The 18,335-nt window shown below is 37.4% G+C and overlaps 1 protein-coding gene across 7 annotated transcripts in view; it reads left to right on the top strand.

Annotated features, from left to right (window-relative positions):
• LOC112147146 (ryanodine receptor 3) overlaps positions 1-18,335 on the top strand; it is a 125,664-nt gene that overhangs the window by 48,042 nt on the left and 59,287 nt on the right. For 4 of the 7 annotated variants that reach the window (XM_036210113.1, XM_036210112.1, XM_036210111.1 and 1 more), the window contains exons 15-29: positions 2,909-3,044; positions 4,682-4,777; positions 5,006-5,124; positions 6,344-6,477; positions 7,813-8,054; positions 8,268-8,460; positions 12,553-12,769; positions 12,847-12,951; positions 13,185-13,187; positions 15,530-15,633; positions 16,480-16,563; positions 16,692-16,851; positions 17,208-17,355; positions 17,557-17,759; positions 17,849-18,023. In XM_036210113.1, the coding sequence (XP_036066006.1) occupies positions 2,909-3,044; positions 4,682-4,777; positions 5,006-5,124; positions 6,344-6,477; positions 7,813-8,054; positions 8,268-8,460; positions 12,553-12,769; positions 12,847-12,951; positions 13,185-13,187; positions 15,530-15,633; positions 16,480-16,563; positions 16,692-16,851; positions 17,208-17,355; positions 17,557-17,759; positions 17,849-18,023 (2,119 nt within the window). The remainder of the gene's footprint in view (positions 1-2,908; positions 3,045-4,681; positions 4,778-5,005; positions 5,125-6,343; positions 6,478-7,812; positions 8,055-8,267; positions 8,461-12,552; positions 12,770-12,846; positions 12,952-13,184; positions 13,188-15,529; positions 15,634-16,479; positions 16,564-16,691; positions 16,852-17,207; positions 17,356-17,556; positions 17,760-17,848; positions 18,024-18,335) is intronic. The other 3 variants (XM_024273339.2, XM_024273331.2, XM_036210114.1) reach the window with 1 other exon arrangement.

The following is an 18,335-nucleotide window of genomic DNA, read 5'->3' as shown; positions in this document are numbered from 1 at the left end:
AGCAATTTTCAGCTTCAAAATTTCAGTTTCAAAACTTTTTTTCACTTTAAACTTTTTTTTCGTTTCAAACCTGAAAGTTTCAGGTTTTAAACTTTCCTTGTTCTGGCGCGTGGGGATGCCAATCTGAACTAATGTGAAGGACCAATCAAAATTGAAGAGGGTGGTAACCCCAGTCCTGGTGCATTTACTGACTCTGGGAACTTGTAAAATTACAGTAAAAAAAAAGTTTGAAATGTCTGTACTATCATAGTCTTTTGTTCTGCCCAAGACGGGAAAAAAAAGAAAAAAACGTGACAGCAGGATTCAAACCTAGGTAACTTCTGGTGAAAATATTACGTCATCTTGCCACACCTCCTATGGGAACTGAAATAACTGATGTTTATTTACCTGAATTATGGCGTCCTACTAAATGGTGCTACCTGTAGACGTCCGTTTATCACGAAAGATTCGTGGCGTTTTCGACGCCCGTATGCGACACAACAAAAAGATACTTTGAACGCTCTAGAAAGGTATCTTAGACGCGCTGTTTGTACAAGATAAAACTACGTTTTTTATGCCCATCGTGGGACAACACAAGACTATGATAGTACAGTCATTACAGACAGTTTCTGACTGTAATTTTACAAGTTCCAGTCAGTGAATGAACCAGGACTGAGGTTACCACCCTCTCGATTTTGATTAGTCCTTCTTATTAGCCCCACCCTCATCCATCTGAATGGGGCCAAACGTATCAAACCTGAAATTTTCAGATTTAAAACAAACAAAAAAAAGAGTTGAAAAGAAGAAAAAGTTTTGAAACTTAAAAACAGCAAATGTGAAACTAAAAATAATTATGTTTATATTAAAATTGCATAAAGCTTCAGACACTTTAATTATTATCTTAACACCAATATTTCACCTTTAATCTTTTAAGTTGTTTAATTTGGCGTTTTAAATCTTTATGGCCCCAATTTGGCTTCATGGAAATAGAATAATACACATTTTTACATTTCAAAAGGAATAAATGACCTTAACAGCTTTGGGTTTCTATGATTAATTTTAATCCTTGTGTGTCTTTAGTAAGTTTTTTTTTTATTGGTCAGAAGCATGGGAAGATAAATCTTCACCTTAATGTTTCCACCAGTATCTATTAATCTTCCTCAGGTTTGGTGTGTGTACTGACCATATCTGCTACTATCTGTTGTTTGTGATGGGCGTGACCCACCTGACAAACCTGTCAGATCTGAGTAGCCACGCCCCCTTTTGCATTGTGGTCCCCAGAGATGAACATCTCAAGTGGATGATGTGTGTGTGCATCCTCATCCTAGTGAAATGCCTCATTTGATCCAACATTTGATCTATTTTCTTTTTGTTCCTTTTACTTTATCCCAGTTCATGATTGATTATTTTCCAGAGTTCACATAAGATTGATTTGAGGTTTTATTGCTCTGCTGCTTCCTCTTCTTTGACCTTGTGAGTCACATTCATTTTTTTGCTCTTTTTTTCTTGTTTTAAACGTACAGTGTTTCCACAAATATTTCTATTCTGGTTCTGTTCTGTCCTCGCCTCAGTTTTAGGTGATATTTGGTTGTTGTGTTTTTATTGTTTGTCTTCTCTTTGTATCGGTGCTGTTATTCCCCAGACATATGGAATGGTTATTAGTTCTTTGTAGTTGTTCTCCACCTTCTAGTTTTTTTTTTTTTTTTTTATTCTCTGGGGGTTTTGTTTCCCTGTATTCCACCTGGTGTTTTTTCTTTTGTTTGCGGCCCAATTTAAAATCTGACACCACTCCAAAATCTGGTTGGATTTGTCTTTCCTCTTCCCCCTTATCTGTTATGTTGCTGGTCTGATCAGATCCTGACGGTTTGTGTTTCAAATACTTTTATATTATCTTCTTAACAATTCCTTCTGACGTTCAGGAACGCTTTTGTTTTATCTCTTTATCTCTTTTCTGTCTTTGGTATTTTTCACCCTTAATTTTGCGTTTTGCAAGCCTGAATTATTAATTTCCAAATGCATTTTCAAATTGCAAATTCAATTGTCATTTGAGAATTGTACATCACTTCAAATTATGGGTAAAAAAGATTTCATACTTGTCGCATCCAAATTGTTGAGATGATCAGTGAGTTTCTTTTTGTCCTTGTTTATTAGTATTCTAGTATCAACATTTCTTTTCCAAATTGTGAATCTGTCTGCCATTGGTTTGAGCAGTTGGTTTTAGGGGGCGTGGCTACTTTGATACACCTGATAGATTTTTTTTAATGCAGATCCAAAACAACTGATACAACTTCTGAAGAAACCCTCTGGCAAAAGGTTGAAGCCATTGACTGTATATGAGAACTGGACAGAGTGAACCCTCCCTCTTGTTCCAAACAGCAAGTACCTGCCAAAATCCCATAGACTTCTAATGAGATTCTATTTGTCAGAATAACCTTATACTTTTTTATTTATTAACGTTATTAATGTTCTAGCTAATCTTATATTTTTTTTCTTAAAATACATTTTTTTTCTGTAGTGCAAATTATTGAAGATATAAGCAAACATTTGATTGGCATATTTTGGGCCAATATTTATGATGCTGGAACATGACGATGTCCACATCATGAAAAAATTGAAACTTGTTTAAAAGTGGAGGTGACATCACACTTACTCCATCCATATTTCTTGCACTGTCAATGGTTGAAACATGTAAAGTAAACCACATGTTTATCCTTTTCTTTGTTAGACAACAAACCTGCAAGACAAAAAACTTGACTTCTTTATTTGTAAAATAAGTATTTTGATTTGATTTACCTCCAATTCTTATCTGATATTTATATATTATGTAAAGATACAGACGTTAGTCACTTTTACAATACTTGAATGTGGTGTTGTAACAGATCCTCAGCAGAAATCTGCATTATTTAGGATTTTCTTGCGTTGTTTTTAGGGCATGCTGACCCTGGTGTCTAACTGCATCGACCGACTGAACGTGTACAACAGCGCTGCCCACTTTGGGGAGTGTGCTGGACATGGAGCTGGCGCCGCCTGGAAAGACATCCTCAACCTGCTCTATGAGCTTTTGGGTAATAAGCTGATCTTATGCACACAAACATGGAAGTTAATCTGATGTCAACTGATAGGTTTATGAAGCAAATCATCCTTTCTGAACACTTGAACAGATGTCATAATTGGTGGTAAAATACGAATAATTGCGACATTCATGACTACAGAACAGTCTCTGTAAGTAGAGTTATTGTCTGTGAGCGACTCAGTAAAGTGTGTGGCTCATTGCATTTACAACACTCCTCTTTTAATATGACTGCAATGAAATCTTGGGCATCTTTGTTGGCAGGATGTAGTTGTTGGTTTCCAGTTTCTACTGTCATCTGTTTTGTTTTGTCGTCCCGCTGTGTTATTTTTCCCAAACATGCGGCGCAGGGTCTGAGAAATCACTCTAACCTTTGGACACGGCTGCCATATGTTCTGTCAGGCACAGCTATTTCTCACTAAAATGACCTGACAGAGAGAATAATGCTTTCTGCTCTCCTTCTCTGTCTGCACATTCTTGTCTTTTTTTGTTCTGTGGAGAACTGCGCATGTCATGTACCTTCGACCCGCTGTCGTGAAAAAAAAGAAAAAAGTGAATGGAAAATTGTGTGCAGACGTGATCTTTAATCTCTTGTGTCCTTCAAGAATGTCCTTCCTGTTTATTTGCATTTTCACCTCCTGGCTTAAATTAGTCTTCTAGCCACGTCTCTGTTCTGGTTCTTCCTCAGCACACCTGCTGCAGCACAGCTCTAAGTGGATTTGAGATGCCTCCCTTCTTTCCTTCCTCCCTTCCTTCTTTCCTTCCTTCCTTCTTTGTTTTATCCTGGAAACACCTTCAGAGCTAATGCGTTTGGAAGTGTCAAAGTGGAAACTCCCCTTTAACAAGCTTTGGTGTGACGTTAATGTCCAGCCTTGAGTGACATTGTTTGGTTCTTCTGTAAGACAGTGGTCTCCAACCTTTTTCAGGCCACAGAGCGGTTTAAGTTAGACGATATTTTCATGGAAGCTTCTGGTTTCTAACAATCTATTTTCAAAATAAAATGCTACTTGGCTACATACATTTTTTTCAAAAAAGACTAAAAAACATTAGTAGATATTTGTAATACAGTGAAGATTCAATGAAATAAAGTGGTTTCTGATTTGAAAAGAAAACATTACATGATTTTTCCCCCATAGAATGCCACTTGAACACTCAATCCAAGCTCCGGTTTTCATTGGGTATTTTTTTCAACACAAAGGAAAAATTTCTTTGCTAAAGTTTCTGGAAGGATCAGCAACTTATTTAATTTAATCTTTATTTTCTATAAATTGTTTGCGGCTCGTTTGAACTTTTTGATGAAGGTTTTCCTTTTAACGTCAAAGTGGATGCTAACAACCGGACGTTAAGGTGTGATAGATAAATGGAGGAAAATAAAATTGAACAATCGTCATAAAAGCAGTATTTTCTAAATATAATATAAAACAGAATCCACCATGCTTCCAACTTTGTTATCTGTGAGTATGAAACAATTGAGAGTTTATTAGACAGAGTGGCTTCTGCTACTGTTTCACTGATTTTATTTTAACTTAAATTGACATACTCATAGTTAAAAGACCACTGGGAACACATTTAAAATAGATCAAAAGATGGCTGGAGAGCCTCACTCATGCAAACTTTTCCTAAAATTTACAGCTGCACTCATCCGAGGGAACCGGAACAACTGCACCCAGTTTTCCAACAACTTAGACTGGCTGGTGAGCAAGCTGGAGAGGCTGGAGTCTTCCTCAGGTACGCTCCTGTGAGAGTGAAGCGTTTTAAAATAGGTGCTGTTCTATCTCCAACTGAAGCTTCTGCAGGTGCTTCATTTATTTACATGTATAATTAAGAGCAGACCAGCAGCACTCAATGTACTCTGTTGATTCATGCTAGCTGGATTTGTGCTTGAAAGGTGTCCTCTGTTGTGTCTCTCTCGTCTCGGGGGGGCTTAACTAATTGATTACTTTTGTGGCCACTCAGGCATCCTGGAAGTTCTGCATTGCATCTTAATTGAAAGCCCCGAAGCGCTCAATATCATCCAGAAAGGACACATCAAGTCCATCATATCACTGCTCTACAAACACGGACGCAACCACAAGGTAAGTAAGCGCCGCTCAGCGCCGGAGTGATCCCGAAACCGTAGCGGTTTTCAGCTACCCATCTGTTTACTGCAGTACAATCAGCAGTCTGGGAAATTAGCCTTCCCATTAACCTTTTGGAGAGTGATTTATTTTTAATTACATTGATGAAGTCATCAAAAGCGCACGTTCATTTCTGAGTAAACTTTATGCTCCTGTTAAGCACTCCACGAGATGATAAAAGTTTATGTGCCACAAGCAAGTATTATTAACAGACTGACCTATTTAGTGGCCCAGTGGTGGAGCGTCTGGCCCGAGGCTCAGAAACTGTGGGTGTGAATCCACTAAAAGTCTGAAAATGGGGCAGAACGCCTCGTTGCTTGGCGCTCAGCATCGACGGTCTGATCTGGGTGTAAAAACCAGTTTCAGCTGGACCGCAGCTTACCCCTCCCTCAAGGGGGGTGGAGAGTAAATTTCTCACTCTCTGTTTGGCTTTTCTGAAAAATATGGTTAGAATAAAAAAAATAAAAAACTGAACACCTGTTGGATAAACACATAACTGCTGCATAAATCGCTTTTCTGAGATTAAAGACGGGAGAAAACCTTGTTTTTTAGTCATTACATCCCTGCTGTCTCTGGAGGATTTATAATGAGAATCTCCATGCTCCCTAGATTAAAAACATAAAGTACTTCTTACACTCTAACCTGTTATTTTGTGATGAATTTGCCAGCACATACTGCTTTTTTTTCAATTTTTTCTAATCTTTTGTCCAAACTAAATGAGCGCATTTTCCTTACAAAAACCAAATAATTTTTAGATTTCATAGTGACTCAAAGATTTCATTTTTACTGTCACCATGAATCTCTCTGTAACATTTAGTAAATGAATATTTGTTTCTTCACCAGCTCCCTGAGGGACTCCGTGTCATCTCTTCTCTTTAGCAATTAATTGCTTCCACTTTCCTCTTCCCGGCACATGTTTCCATCATTTACTTGAGGTTCCTTGGGGGCTTTGATTCTGATGGTTTCCCATCATGAGTCAATCTTTAGCAGTCAGTAAGAAGGCCGAGGTCTTAAATCAGCTCGACTGTATGATAAAATCTGGAGGAAAAGGTCAGCGACGAAGCAGCCCAACAGACTCGGCTGAACTTATGTGTCTTTCTTGTCTAAGCAAGGATTTTTTTTAAGCTATGTTATAATTCCTTACTGTTTTATTCTCTCCTTTATTTTATTTTTCCAGATTCTGGACGTCCTCTGCTCCCTGTGTGTGTGTAATGGGGTCGCTGTACGAACCAATCAGAACCTGATCTGCGACCACTTGTTGCCCAAGAGAGATCTGCTGCTGCAAACGCAGCTGGTCAACGATGTCCAGAGGTAATAAAAGCCCTTCACCTTCCATGCTGGCTTTTAAACTTCATGATCCTCATCATTTTAAGCTTACAATTATTTTCCATGGAGAGAAAATAGACTCATTGCAGTTTGTGCACTCGTAATTCTTGATTTGTGCATAACTTTAGATTTGTGCGTAATACTTTAACTCATACAATACAGTTAAAAAAAATACAAAATACAATTTACACACGCGCAACATAAAATTACAACAACTTGAAACTAACTATACACATAAATCTTTAAAAATGCTGCACAAATCCCTTGTTACGCACACACAAAACCACATTTACGCACAAATCTGATGTGAGACTCTTTTCCGATTGGTCCGTTGGTGATTTGTATAATTGCAGCAGGAGTCAGAGCTTTGAACTTAGATTGTGAATACTATCAGGTGAAACTCGACACTTTCCCACTTTTCTTCAACAGATATTTTAAATAATTATTCTAAAAATGTCTAAAATATGTGTTTTTAAAATACTTATCTCTTTAAAAGTAAAAATATTTTCCAGAACTGATGACGTCACCTCTGCAGCTCCTCCTCAAATCCAAAGTTATTCACAAATCAAGAATTAAGCACAAATAAATCGGAGCGAGTCTATTTTCTCTCCATAATTTCTGAGTGACTAGAAACACATTAAACACTTTGAAGTACAAAGTATACTAAAACCTGGACAAGAGCTTTAAAAATGTAAAGCGTATTAATAAGACTTACTGGAGTGAAAACAACAGGATTAACAACAATAAATGTTGGAATATCATATATTTTGATAGGTCACATGTGGCTAATTTTCAAAGTACCATTAAATGCAAGACTCCTCTTTACTGTAGCATCACCTTAAATGAAAAATAATATTTTTTATATACAACTGCAGGAGAAAATATGTAAACCCTTTGGAATACTTAGTTTTATGCAAAACTGGACACACAACTGTGTTCAATAAAAGAATGAAAACATTTTCTAGTTTTTCTCCACTGTTGTGATTTAGATTGAGATAAAATTGAAAAAAAAAAACTCATTATGTGTACAGAAATGGACGTACTCCCAAAGGGTTCACATACTTTCTCTTTCAACTGTAAAATGTTAACTTTGAAGCTCAAATAGTTTCATGTTTTAAATAAAGACAAAGCTTTTTTTTTTTATTTTAAATTCTCATTTTAATCCTGAAAGCTAATATTTTATTGGGCTTCTCCACAGACTGTAAACATTTGATTTTACATTTGTTATTCAGAGTAAATTATGTTTGTGAACGGGATGTTTGCGTGCTTTTATTTGTTTGGGTAATAATCTGGGATTTCCTGCTTCACTGCCTCCCCCAGCATGAGACCAAACATTTTCCTGGGGATCAGCGAGGGCTCTGCTCAGTATAAGAAGTGGTACTACGAGTTAATGATCGACCAGGTGGACCACTTTGTGACCAGCGAGCCCTCGCACCTGAGAGTGGGCTGGGCCAACAGTAAAGGATACGCGCCCTATCCTGGAGGAGGCGAGGGATGGGGGGGCAATGGAGTCGGGGATGACCTGTACTCGTACGGTTTTGATGGACTCCACCTCTGGTCAGGTGAGTGAGAAGGGGCTGTTTCAGTGTGTTTTTAGATCACATCAGGCAGTAATCACAGACATGTGCAATAGTTCTGACTGATGGTTTTTTGTGGAGGACATCCCTTTGTTGAAGTTTGCAAATCCTTTTTCTTTTTAAAATTATAAAATCTAATCTGTTTGTGGTTCACTCATAAAGTTCTCTGGTCTAACAGTGAACGTGTTGCCTCCACAGGGCGGATCCCGCGTGCCGTCGCCTCTGTAAACCAGCACGTTCTGACCTCAGAAGACGTGGTGAGCTGCTGCCTGGATCTGGGAGCGCCAAGCATCTCCTTCAGGATCAACGGACAGCCCGTCCAGGGCATGTTTGAGAACTTCAACACGGATGGACTGTTCTTTCCTGTTGTCAGCTTCTCTGCAGGCGTAAGGTGAGAATCTTTCTTTTTGCTGTTTTATTTTTTCAAACTATCGACTGTGGAGACGTGCAGGTTTCTTAGTAGCTTGGATTTTTTTTTTTTATTTATTAACCTAGAGTTCTGATACATCTACGTTGGTCCTTTAAAATGTGGGTTATGGCCTGAAAAAGAGTCTTATAGCTTAGATCTGGGACAGTTTGCATCAAAATTGATTGTGCTTTAACAAGAAGAACCTTCTTTTGATGCTAATTTGGGCAACAAATTAAATTGTGAACTGTTGTCTTTCAATAACAATCTAGACTCTTTTCATTTTATAGAACTCAGCAGTTGCGTGGAATGTACCAAAATGACTTTATTACATTCCATTACATTAAAACGTGCAGAGTAGTTGGAAGAATTGAATTCTATCTTGTTTTTTTTTTTTCCGTGATCTCTATGAGAACTTTACCTTTCAGAATTTAGTATTAAAAACTTTAAGATCATCAAAAGTCGTCACATATTGAAGTTTGGGACTCCTCTGTGTCACTTTTTGATGTTTTTGATGTCCCCAACTTAACCTTCTTTGACGTGCTGGCTGTTCCTATGAAATCATGGCTCCCCAACCTCTGGGCCGTGAGCCGGAACCAGTCCAGTACCTGGACGCGGAGCGCACCGGTAACCTAATCCAGTTACGGTTCGCGTCTGGTGCCGCATCCGGTGCCGCGTCCCGAGGGTTGTGGAGTTGGGGACACCCAGGGATTCGGGGGTTGAGGCAGAGGGATCATGAAGCAGGCGTCAGTGTGTAACTTGGGAATGAGATTGTGTTGACCACAAACAAGTCCAGTGCACATGTGGGTGTGTTGGTGCGTTTGATTTTTCGTTCACTCACCAGAACATTAATGCTCATCGTTGTGGTGATTGGTCAGTTTAATTACAATATAAATGTAGTTCTAGATAGAAAAAGTGAATAGTGACAATGTGAAATAAAGCAGCAAATTATTTCAAGGAAAAGTGTAAATAAAAAGAACATGCAGAGAATAAGGAATCAGATGTTTAAGAGGAAGATCCAAAGTGAGGATGAAGATGTGCAGACCAAATGTTCTAAAGGAGATAATGAAGAAGAGAAAGGAGGAGATGAGAGTTGCATGGAAAATGCCACTGAGACACCAAGCATAGGTGACTCTTTCTATATTGTCAGATTATCCTTCAATTTGGACAAAAGAACATTATGAACGGGTCTTTGCATAACAAAAAATCTACTTTCACCCCTGTTTATAATCCTGTTCCGTTACTTCTGAAGTGTCAGCACATTTCAAACATTTTTTTTTTTTTACTTTTTGTGTTCAGGTCCTCCAAAAATTACAAGCCTTCATTGCAGCTTCTTTTTTTCATCTATGGTTTTTCTCTGTTGTCATGGTAACCACCAATGAAGTGATCGACATGGCTTAAAAATGAAATTTCAAGCTCCAACAAGTTTTTCACTGACTGATACATAAAAAAAACAAAAAAAAAAAACAGCAGCTTTCACTGATTTATTTTCACGTGCAGGTTTTCAGGTGATGCATAAATGAATTGCCTAAAAGAAATGCACATATTTTTAGATCCATATATGGTCTAATCCTCATTTATTACATTTGCTAAACGGCCGTGAATACACACTTGTGGCGGCACGCTGCTTGTCTTCATGTCAAACCGCTCAATGAGGGCTTCTTGAACAGATGGTGGTGCAATCATCATGTGAAAGCAGCTAATGCTCAAGAAAATTGCTCCAAGCAATTCCTTTCATGCCCTTTACTTTATGTTCTTTAAGTCTTTTTTTATTCCTTCCTTCTCATACAAAACATCCAAACTCATAATCTGATGGGATTTCAGACACAGAGCTATGAAAAGGAGTTTTTCAGGACAAAATTTAGTGGTTTACAAAAAAATAATTGTGAAGCACAGAGTGTTTTTGACATATCCTGCAGCTCTGACTTACCCTGAATAGGAGTGAAACGAGCAGCAGCTACAGAGCACACACTCAGAGCCACACACTCACAGGGATTTCTTTTTTTTCTCTCCTTAATCTTGAGGAATATCCTGCTGAGTATGACTCTGACTCGCAACGAAAATATGCTCTAGGCTCAGCACAAAAATAGGCACAGTTTTAAATGAATGTTCTGGATCTATAACTCTGCAACAATATTTACAAATTTGTTCCAAAATTAGGGAGTGATTCATTGGATATATATATATATATTTTTTTTTCTCTGTTTTAAAAGAAAACACTAAGTAAAATCAAGTGGCCCGGGGATTTTAGTTAAAAAAGAGTTCAAATCACACAGAGTATGTTTCCATTCTCTGTTAAAAAAAAGATGAAAAAAATGTTTGGAAAACTAAAGCAACTTTTTAGAAATCAATGGAATGTAAAAAAAATGTAACAAAAGACTGAATTTAAAAAGTTACCACAGGACATTGCTGATTGGATGATGAATTTAGTCTATCATTTCAACTGAAAGTGATTTGGCATGAAGTGATACTGGATATGCTCTTTTAAACTTTAATAGGTTTAAAAAAAAAACTCAAAGGTCAAAACTCGAGCATAATCATCCAATCAGAGATCTCCTATAGTACTTACCTTTTTCAACCTTTCTTTTGTGTTTTAATTTTTTTGCTTTACATTTAGGTTTCTAGAAATTACTTTTGTTTTCCAAAATGTTCAATTTTTTTGTAATTGTGTGCTTTTGTTTTAACTGTTGGTGTGATCTTCAGTATGTTTTACATTGAGGGATTTATTGGTTTGTACTTCAGGGCCACCGTAGGTTTGCATTCTGTAACTTGACCAACTCTCCATGTCAGGATTAGTTTTTTCTTTGTTCCTATAAGTTAGTCAATCCTTTCCAACCACTGACTGACAACACCAAATAAATCAATTTGCTGGCAGATAGTTTCTGTTTTTTGTCAGTACCACTTTGCACACATCTGCCTAATGTGTTTGCATGCTGAGAACCTCATCTACAAAGCACTTTCCTCATGCTGGAGACTGCTGATGAGCAGTTTCATCCTCACATTGTGCTTCTTTTGGGTCCGGACAATAAAGCCTCAGCTTGTTGTTTAGAACATTTTTAAAATATAGAAGTAAATTTCAACTAAGAGATACAAAAATGTACAAAGAACTTACAGACTACGTTTACCAAAAGCGTTAAACCTTACACCACGTGTCAAAGTCAAGGCCCAGGGGCCGGATGCGGCCCTGTGGGTAATTCTATCTGGCCCTCCAGGTCATTTTATTTTATTGTTATAAATGGCCCGATGTTGTCTTGCGCTTATTTCTAACTTATATAATTTTGACAAAATATATTTTTATGGAGAGTAAAATATTGAAAGCTATTCAAGGTTTAAAATGATTTATTCTGGAATAATATTCCTGCCTTTTTATTATTCATAATTATGTTAAATAGTTACTGTTTTAAACTTTTAAAAATTGGCATTCTGCTAGCTCTTTGGACTAGTGTTTTTTTTTTTTTTTCTATTTCCTTTGGCTAATTTGGCATTTAGTTAATATCTTAACTAGCTATTAGCTTCAGCATTTTTAGCTATCAATTTCAGCATCTTCAGCTATCAGCACTAGCATCTTCAGTGGCCACATAATACTATTTATGTTAACAAGTTGCTGTTTTAAAGATTTAAAAATTTGGTTTTAGAGTCTACAATAAATGTTCATCCTGTTCGGCCCACGGACCAAAGTGTGTTTTGGATTTTGGCCCCTTGTGTGATTGAGTTTGACACCCACTGTTGTAAATTTTGTCTGTAACCATCATTACACATGAACTTGTGCTACCTTCCCTTTATAACTTAATCAACCCTTCCTTTATTTCTGTGCTCTAGTTTCATATCATCGTCATTTCTCTCTTTTGCAGTTTCCCTTTTGTTATTTTAATATTATCAATGCTGTCTATTGTGTTCTGATACCATTTCTCATCTCCCGAAGTTTCTTTATCATCAACTGTTAGCAGCAGATGTTTGAAATTTGTATCAGGTGGCCATAAAAAAACCCAGACTATATATATTTTTTGTTATTCTATGAGTGTTTATCCAGACATCTTTTTTCCACATATTAAATTATCTGCATGTTTTCCCCTTTAGGGTCCGCTTCTTGTTGGGCGGACGCCATGGCGATTTCAAGTTTCTTCCTCCGTCAAGCTACGCCCCATGCTACGAAGCACTTTTGCCGAAAGAAAAGATGAAGGTGGAACCAGTGAAGGAGTACAAGCGAGACGTGGAAGGAGTCCGAGATTTGCTGGGCACGACTCAGCTAACGTCACAGGCGTCCTTCATTCCCACCCCAGTGGAAACCAGTCAGGTAAGGTCACTGTGGGGGTCACGGTGCTGCTATAGATTAGATCAATTTTTAAAAATGTTTTATTTATTTTCATTCAGATTGTAATGCCGCTCCATTTGGAGAAAGTTCGGGATAAGCTGGCTGAGAACATACATGAACTCTGGGGAATGAACAAAATTGAACTGGGTTGGACATACGGCAAGGTAAGAAACAAAAAACTTTTTTATTTTTTACTGTCACATTATTAAACATACAAATAAAACAAATCTACACATCTGTCCATGTTTGTGGAGAAGTAAACATCCAGATATATTTGTTTTTAAGATGATATCCACTTAAATGCATTAGTTATAAAAAAAAAAGTGGAATTTTACTATCACAGAAGCCTGTTCATCATCTTGCTTTCTCTTTTATAATTTGCTGTTCACAACTAAAGAGGGTAAGTGACAAGAACACTCATTTTTCATGATCAATGGTTTTCATATCACCCATAGAAACATCATTTTAGTACTGTTTTTATTTTAGGTAGGAAGTACTTGTGTCATTGTGTGTGCCTAATATACATCATGAGTTTGTATTCTTTACTAATGAGGAAAACAGTATGTTTGGGAATTTTATAATCACAATAATCTAATAAAAACTGACAATATTTAAAAATCTGCAATTGATAATAACTTGCAACCCAATTCACAGTTTAAATGAAAACATTCAAGCCACAATAGATCCTTAAATGGATCTGTAACACTTTTGTCTCATTCACAAACTATAAATAAGTAATTTTATATAAATACATACCTATATGGGTCTTTCTGACAGTGATCTATCCCCTTACAATTAATAGAGAGGCCTATAACACTTTAATGCTTCGTTCATACTTCATGAGCGTGCTAAACTGGTATTCTAGAAGGATGCTATCACATGTATTCACAATTGGGGGAAACTTGGGGCAAAATGTCAAAAGTGGTGCAAATCTCACAAATCTTGCTCCAGGCTTTTTCCTTCACAGCTCTATTCTGATATATGACAGACCTGGTGTCAAACAATTCCTGCCGGGCAGAATCCGCATTTACTAATTTCTCCTCAGTGGTTAATTTTCAGACGGTTGGCACTTTTGTGAATTAAAAAAAGACACTACCCATACGTCACTTCCAAATAAGACTCACTGATTGGTCAAAGTTCAGCTGGTTTAACTTTTACCCTGCGTTCATTGGTGGCGCATTTTGTCCGTAGAGCCTGAAAATAGTCATAAAAATGTATAGACTATAGTGCGTTCGCCGTTTTGCAATCCTGTCCAGATTTACAATTCCAAAATCGAGTGCCCTAGAAATTTCCCAGAAGTCTCTGCAAAAAACCCAGTGTGCATCGATGCTCACTACATTAGTGAATATAGACCAGAATGCATTGCGTTTGAGCAATTTTTGCCCAAAAATATGTTTATATGTTATTTAAAAAAAAAAAATCATCCATATGATAAGATTTTTAATTTGTAAAGTGGGTGATGTTATACTTGCTATTAAAAAAAAAGTAGTGAGCATGGTGTCTGAATTGCTTTTAAAATTCATGGCAGTGACGTGTGAACGCGAGAGTTTTGAATGCAAAAGCCTGAAACACAGATATACACATTTACAAAGACTGCAAGTCACCACTTGAAAGCAGGTTTCTGAGTCTGGTTTGAACTTAGCATGAGAGACAAAAAAGACATTAGATATTAATTTAAAACACGGCTAGTGTGGTAAAACAAAGTTAGCTTAGCTGTGTAGTTTAGCATAAATGCTGGACTGTATAGCTAATAATATTACATGTTGTTATGTTTGGTTATTTCCACAGAAAGATGTATAATTAACTTTTTCCAGAATACAGTTGATATAATTCAACCTAAATGTAGCAACAATAAGGCAATAAATGTTTTGTTTTCAGTGTAGTAAATTTCACAAAACAGACTGGCGACATTGTTACAAGCACATAAACAAAACTGACATATCTATGACACAGACACATAAGCTGTGTTTTCATTGACTATGAAATTGCACAAAATGGATTTACCATACTAAATTTGACTAATGGAAACAAGACAATAAAAAAAATAACTCACATTTTAAGAAAGAAGTTTTGCGCTTGGAGGAGGTAGTTTTTTGAGGTGTATTGACATTGACATAAAACATATAATATGAAACAAAGTTTTTTTTAATGTTTTATTTTATTTGCACAAGCAGCTGCCCTGTGACGGTTTATTTCCTACAATTCTTGTGTATAATCTTCCTAAAAAGAGCATCTCCTTAGTTTAAATCCTGAAAAATAAGAGCTGGTCGGTAATCTTTGCAGTCCCATATGCAGAATAACCACACACTTAGCTGTATATCTACACACAGCCTGCATGTTTTCTTGGTAAACATAAGCCATTACCATGCCACCTACTCTGAGCAGTATTGCCAAAGGGATTATTTGGCATAAAGCCTAGAGAGAGATGCATTCAACAGTGTTCCAGCAACACACCTCTATGTCTGTCTCCCCCAAGAAAACATGCTCTTCCATCACATGTTTACACTGGAAAACTTTCTGATCACTCAGTATTAAAAAGGAAAAAAATAAAATCCTGTTTTCCAACAAGTTACTTCTCAGTAACTTTCAACTAAAAGCTGTTTTTTATTTGTGCATTTTTGCAATAAAAAACGTGTCCATTTATTGTAAACAGATATTAAGTCATTATAAAGGGCTATGGTAGTTACAAGAAGGGAAGTCTAAAGTGCACAATTTTGCTTTTTTTTCTCTTTCTTTTCACAGATAAGGGATGATAACAAGCGGCAGCATCCGTGCTTGGTGGATTTTCTGAGGCTGCCAGAAACGGAAAAAAACTACAACTTGCAGATGTCGACAGAAACACTGAAGTAAGAAGAGCTTAAAAAGTCAACAGTTTAGAAGCTTCTTCTCAGTGTCTTTAAAGACCCACTGATGAAAATTGTGGCATTTTTCTGACAATAGTGTTAATAGATAAAGAAAATTAAGTACAAAAATTGTCTTTCTGAGTGTTTAAATTGTTATGTACAGGGGTAGGGGTAAGGTCGTATTTGTTACGTTTGGGTGTGTATGGCATGAGCCTGGCGATATGAAATGTATCATAATATGTCTCATGATACAATATATAAAGTGATATATTCCCAAGACAATTTTTCACTTTCAGTTCTTCAAGAGTATGACTTAGAAAAAAACTGTATTTGAACATTAATACATATTTCCTTTTTAAAAAAATGGTAACATTCATTTTTAATTTAATGATCCCAACATTAAGCACTGCAACTGTATACTGATACTGTCACAAAGTTTCAATTAGGTACCCATCCCAAGTAAAAACTAAGTATATCGCGATATATCGCCAAAATGATTTTTCCCTACACCCCTACTGGGCAGGCAACAAGCTCCCTTCTCTGCTTAAGCAGAAAGCTCTCAGCGATGGGTAAAGATAGCGGAGGCGCGGTTTCTCCGCGCTGACAGTCAACAGGTAATAAACAGCATAATCATAACTAAAATACCACTGGGAACTCTCTTAAAATAGACCAAAAGAGGATCGAGTGGGACTTTAATAAGTAAGATGAATGTGTAATTTACATTGTTCATTGCTTCCAATTTAGAAATTATTAAAAAATATTCTTATTTTTCATTATTTTGCTTTAATGTGGAGTAAAAACATAATTTTAACTCTTTCCTAAGATGAACCATTTTTGTTTTTTTCACAGAACTCTGCTAGCTTTAGGTTGTCGTGTAGTTCAGGTGAATCCGAATGCCGAAGACTCTCTGAAGAAGAAGAAACTACCTAAGAAGTAAGTGGAAATACTTAGAAAAACTCTAATTTCTCTCTTTATGTCCCTTATCTCCTCATCGCTACTCTAAAACTTCATATAAAGTCTTATTTATTATTAGTACTCATGTCTTCTGTGTCTTCCTTTAGTTACATGATGTCCAATGGTTATAAACCATCTCCACTAGACCTGTCTGACATAAAGCTGACACCTGGTCAGGAACTTCTGGTGGATAAACTGGCGGAGAATGCTCACAATGTGTGGGCCAAGGACCGCATCAAGCAGGGATGGACTTATGGCATTCAACAGGTATCAGATATCCAGATTAATGTTTGTTTCCTACCATAAATAGTATTTTAGAGAGCAAATCTAGTCACAAACCACATATAACACATTGTCTTTTTTAAAAGCTGGATACAGTGTTTGAAAACCGGGATTAACTCATCACTTGTCATGCCAGGCTTCAGTTTTGCCTCGGGGAAAATTTTAAATGAAAACGTAGCAAAATAACATTCTGAAAAGGAATAAAGACGCTGCCCTAAGTAGTCATTTAACTTATTTATTTACCAAGCGCCATTATGCTAATGAAAAAGGGAGACAATTTGAGGCTGAAAAGCAACATCAAGTGATGACTCTATACCTGAGACTGACTTTTCTCTTTGCAGGATCTGAAGAGTAAGCGAAACCCTCGCCTGGTTCCTTATTCGCTGCTGGATGAACGCACCAAAAAGTCAAACAGGGACAGTCTTCGGGAAGCCATCCGAACTCTTATTGGATACGGATATAACATCGACCCCTCTGACCAAGAAGGCGGTGAGCTTTTACTCATTTAGCTATGCCTATCAGAACAAAACGAAAATTAAAAAGTCTGCTGATTTTATTCAGCTTGAACTTAATTTTTTAATCTTAATGTGGGTTCTGCCTCCCACTGCATTTAACTGAGTCCTCTAGGCTTTTTGCAAACCCTACACTACAGAGGAGATTCTCATTTGGTGGACATCTTCCTTCCTGCAGGACAAGCGGCTGAGAGGCTCAGCATTGATAAGATTCGCTTCTTCAGAGTGGAGAGGACGTACGCTGTGAAGACTGGAAAGTGGTACTTTGAATTTGAGGCGGTTACAGGGGGAGACATGAGAGTTGGCTGGGCCAGACCGGGGTGTAAGCCCGATGTGGAGCTGGGGACAGATGAGCTGGCTTTCGTCTTTGATGGATACAGAGTAAGCGATCAATCATTAAAACAAAAACAAAAAATCCCTTTCAGTTTTCATTCTGCCATTGATTCCTACTATCACCATTTCTGCACAAGGGCCACTGCCTGAACATGGGCAGCCGGATGTTCGGGCGATGCTGGCACGCCGGGGACGTGGTGGGCTGCATGATCAACATGGCCGACAAGTCTATGATCTTCACTCTCAATGGGGAGATCCTGATTACCACCAAGGGCTCTGAACTCTGCTTCACTGACTTTGAAACTGACGATGGTGAGAAACGACACGTGTAAATGTGACTTCGACTAGACGAAGGTCAGGGGATGTCAGCCTGATAAGGTGACTGTAAAAACGTTTGCTAACCATTATAAATCCCCTGCTCCTCTTTCAATAAAGCCATCATATGTGGGGCAGGGAGCACTAACCTAGAATGACCATCCTCTGACTATAAGCTAAAAATAAGTGGCTCCCTGTAACGAACTTGCCCTTATTTAATGTGACAGATGTAAATTGCCTTTCCGGAATTGATTTCTTTCCTCTTGCACGGCGTCTGTTCTCACAGTGATTATTCCTCCCTTCTTCTGC

Source organism: Oryzias melastigma, linkage group LG22 (assembly GCF_002922805.2).
Source record: "Oryzias melastigma strain HK-1 linkage group LG22, ASM292280v2, whole genome shotgun sequence".
NCBI classification, from domain to species: Eukaryota; Metazoa; Chordata; class Actinopteri; order Beloniformes; family Adrianichthyidae; genus Oryzias; species Oryzias melastigma.
The sequence above is the reverse complement of the archived record's forward strand: the minus strand, read 5'-3'. Positions and strand labels throughout refer to the sequence as shown.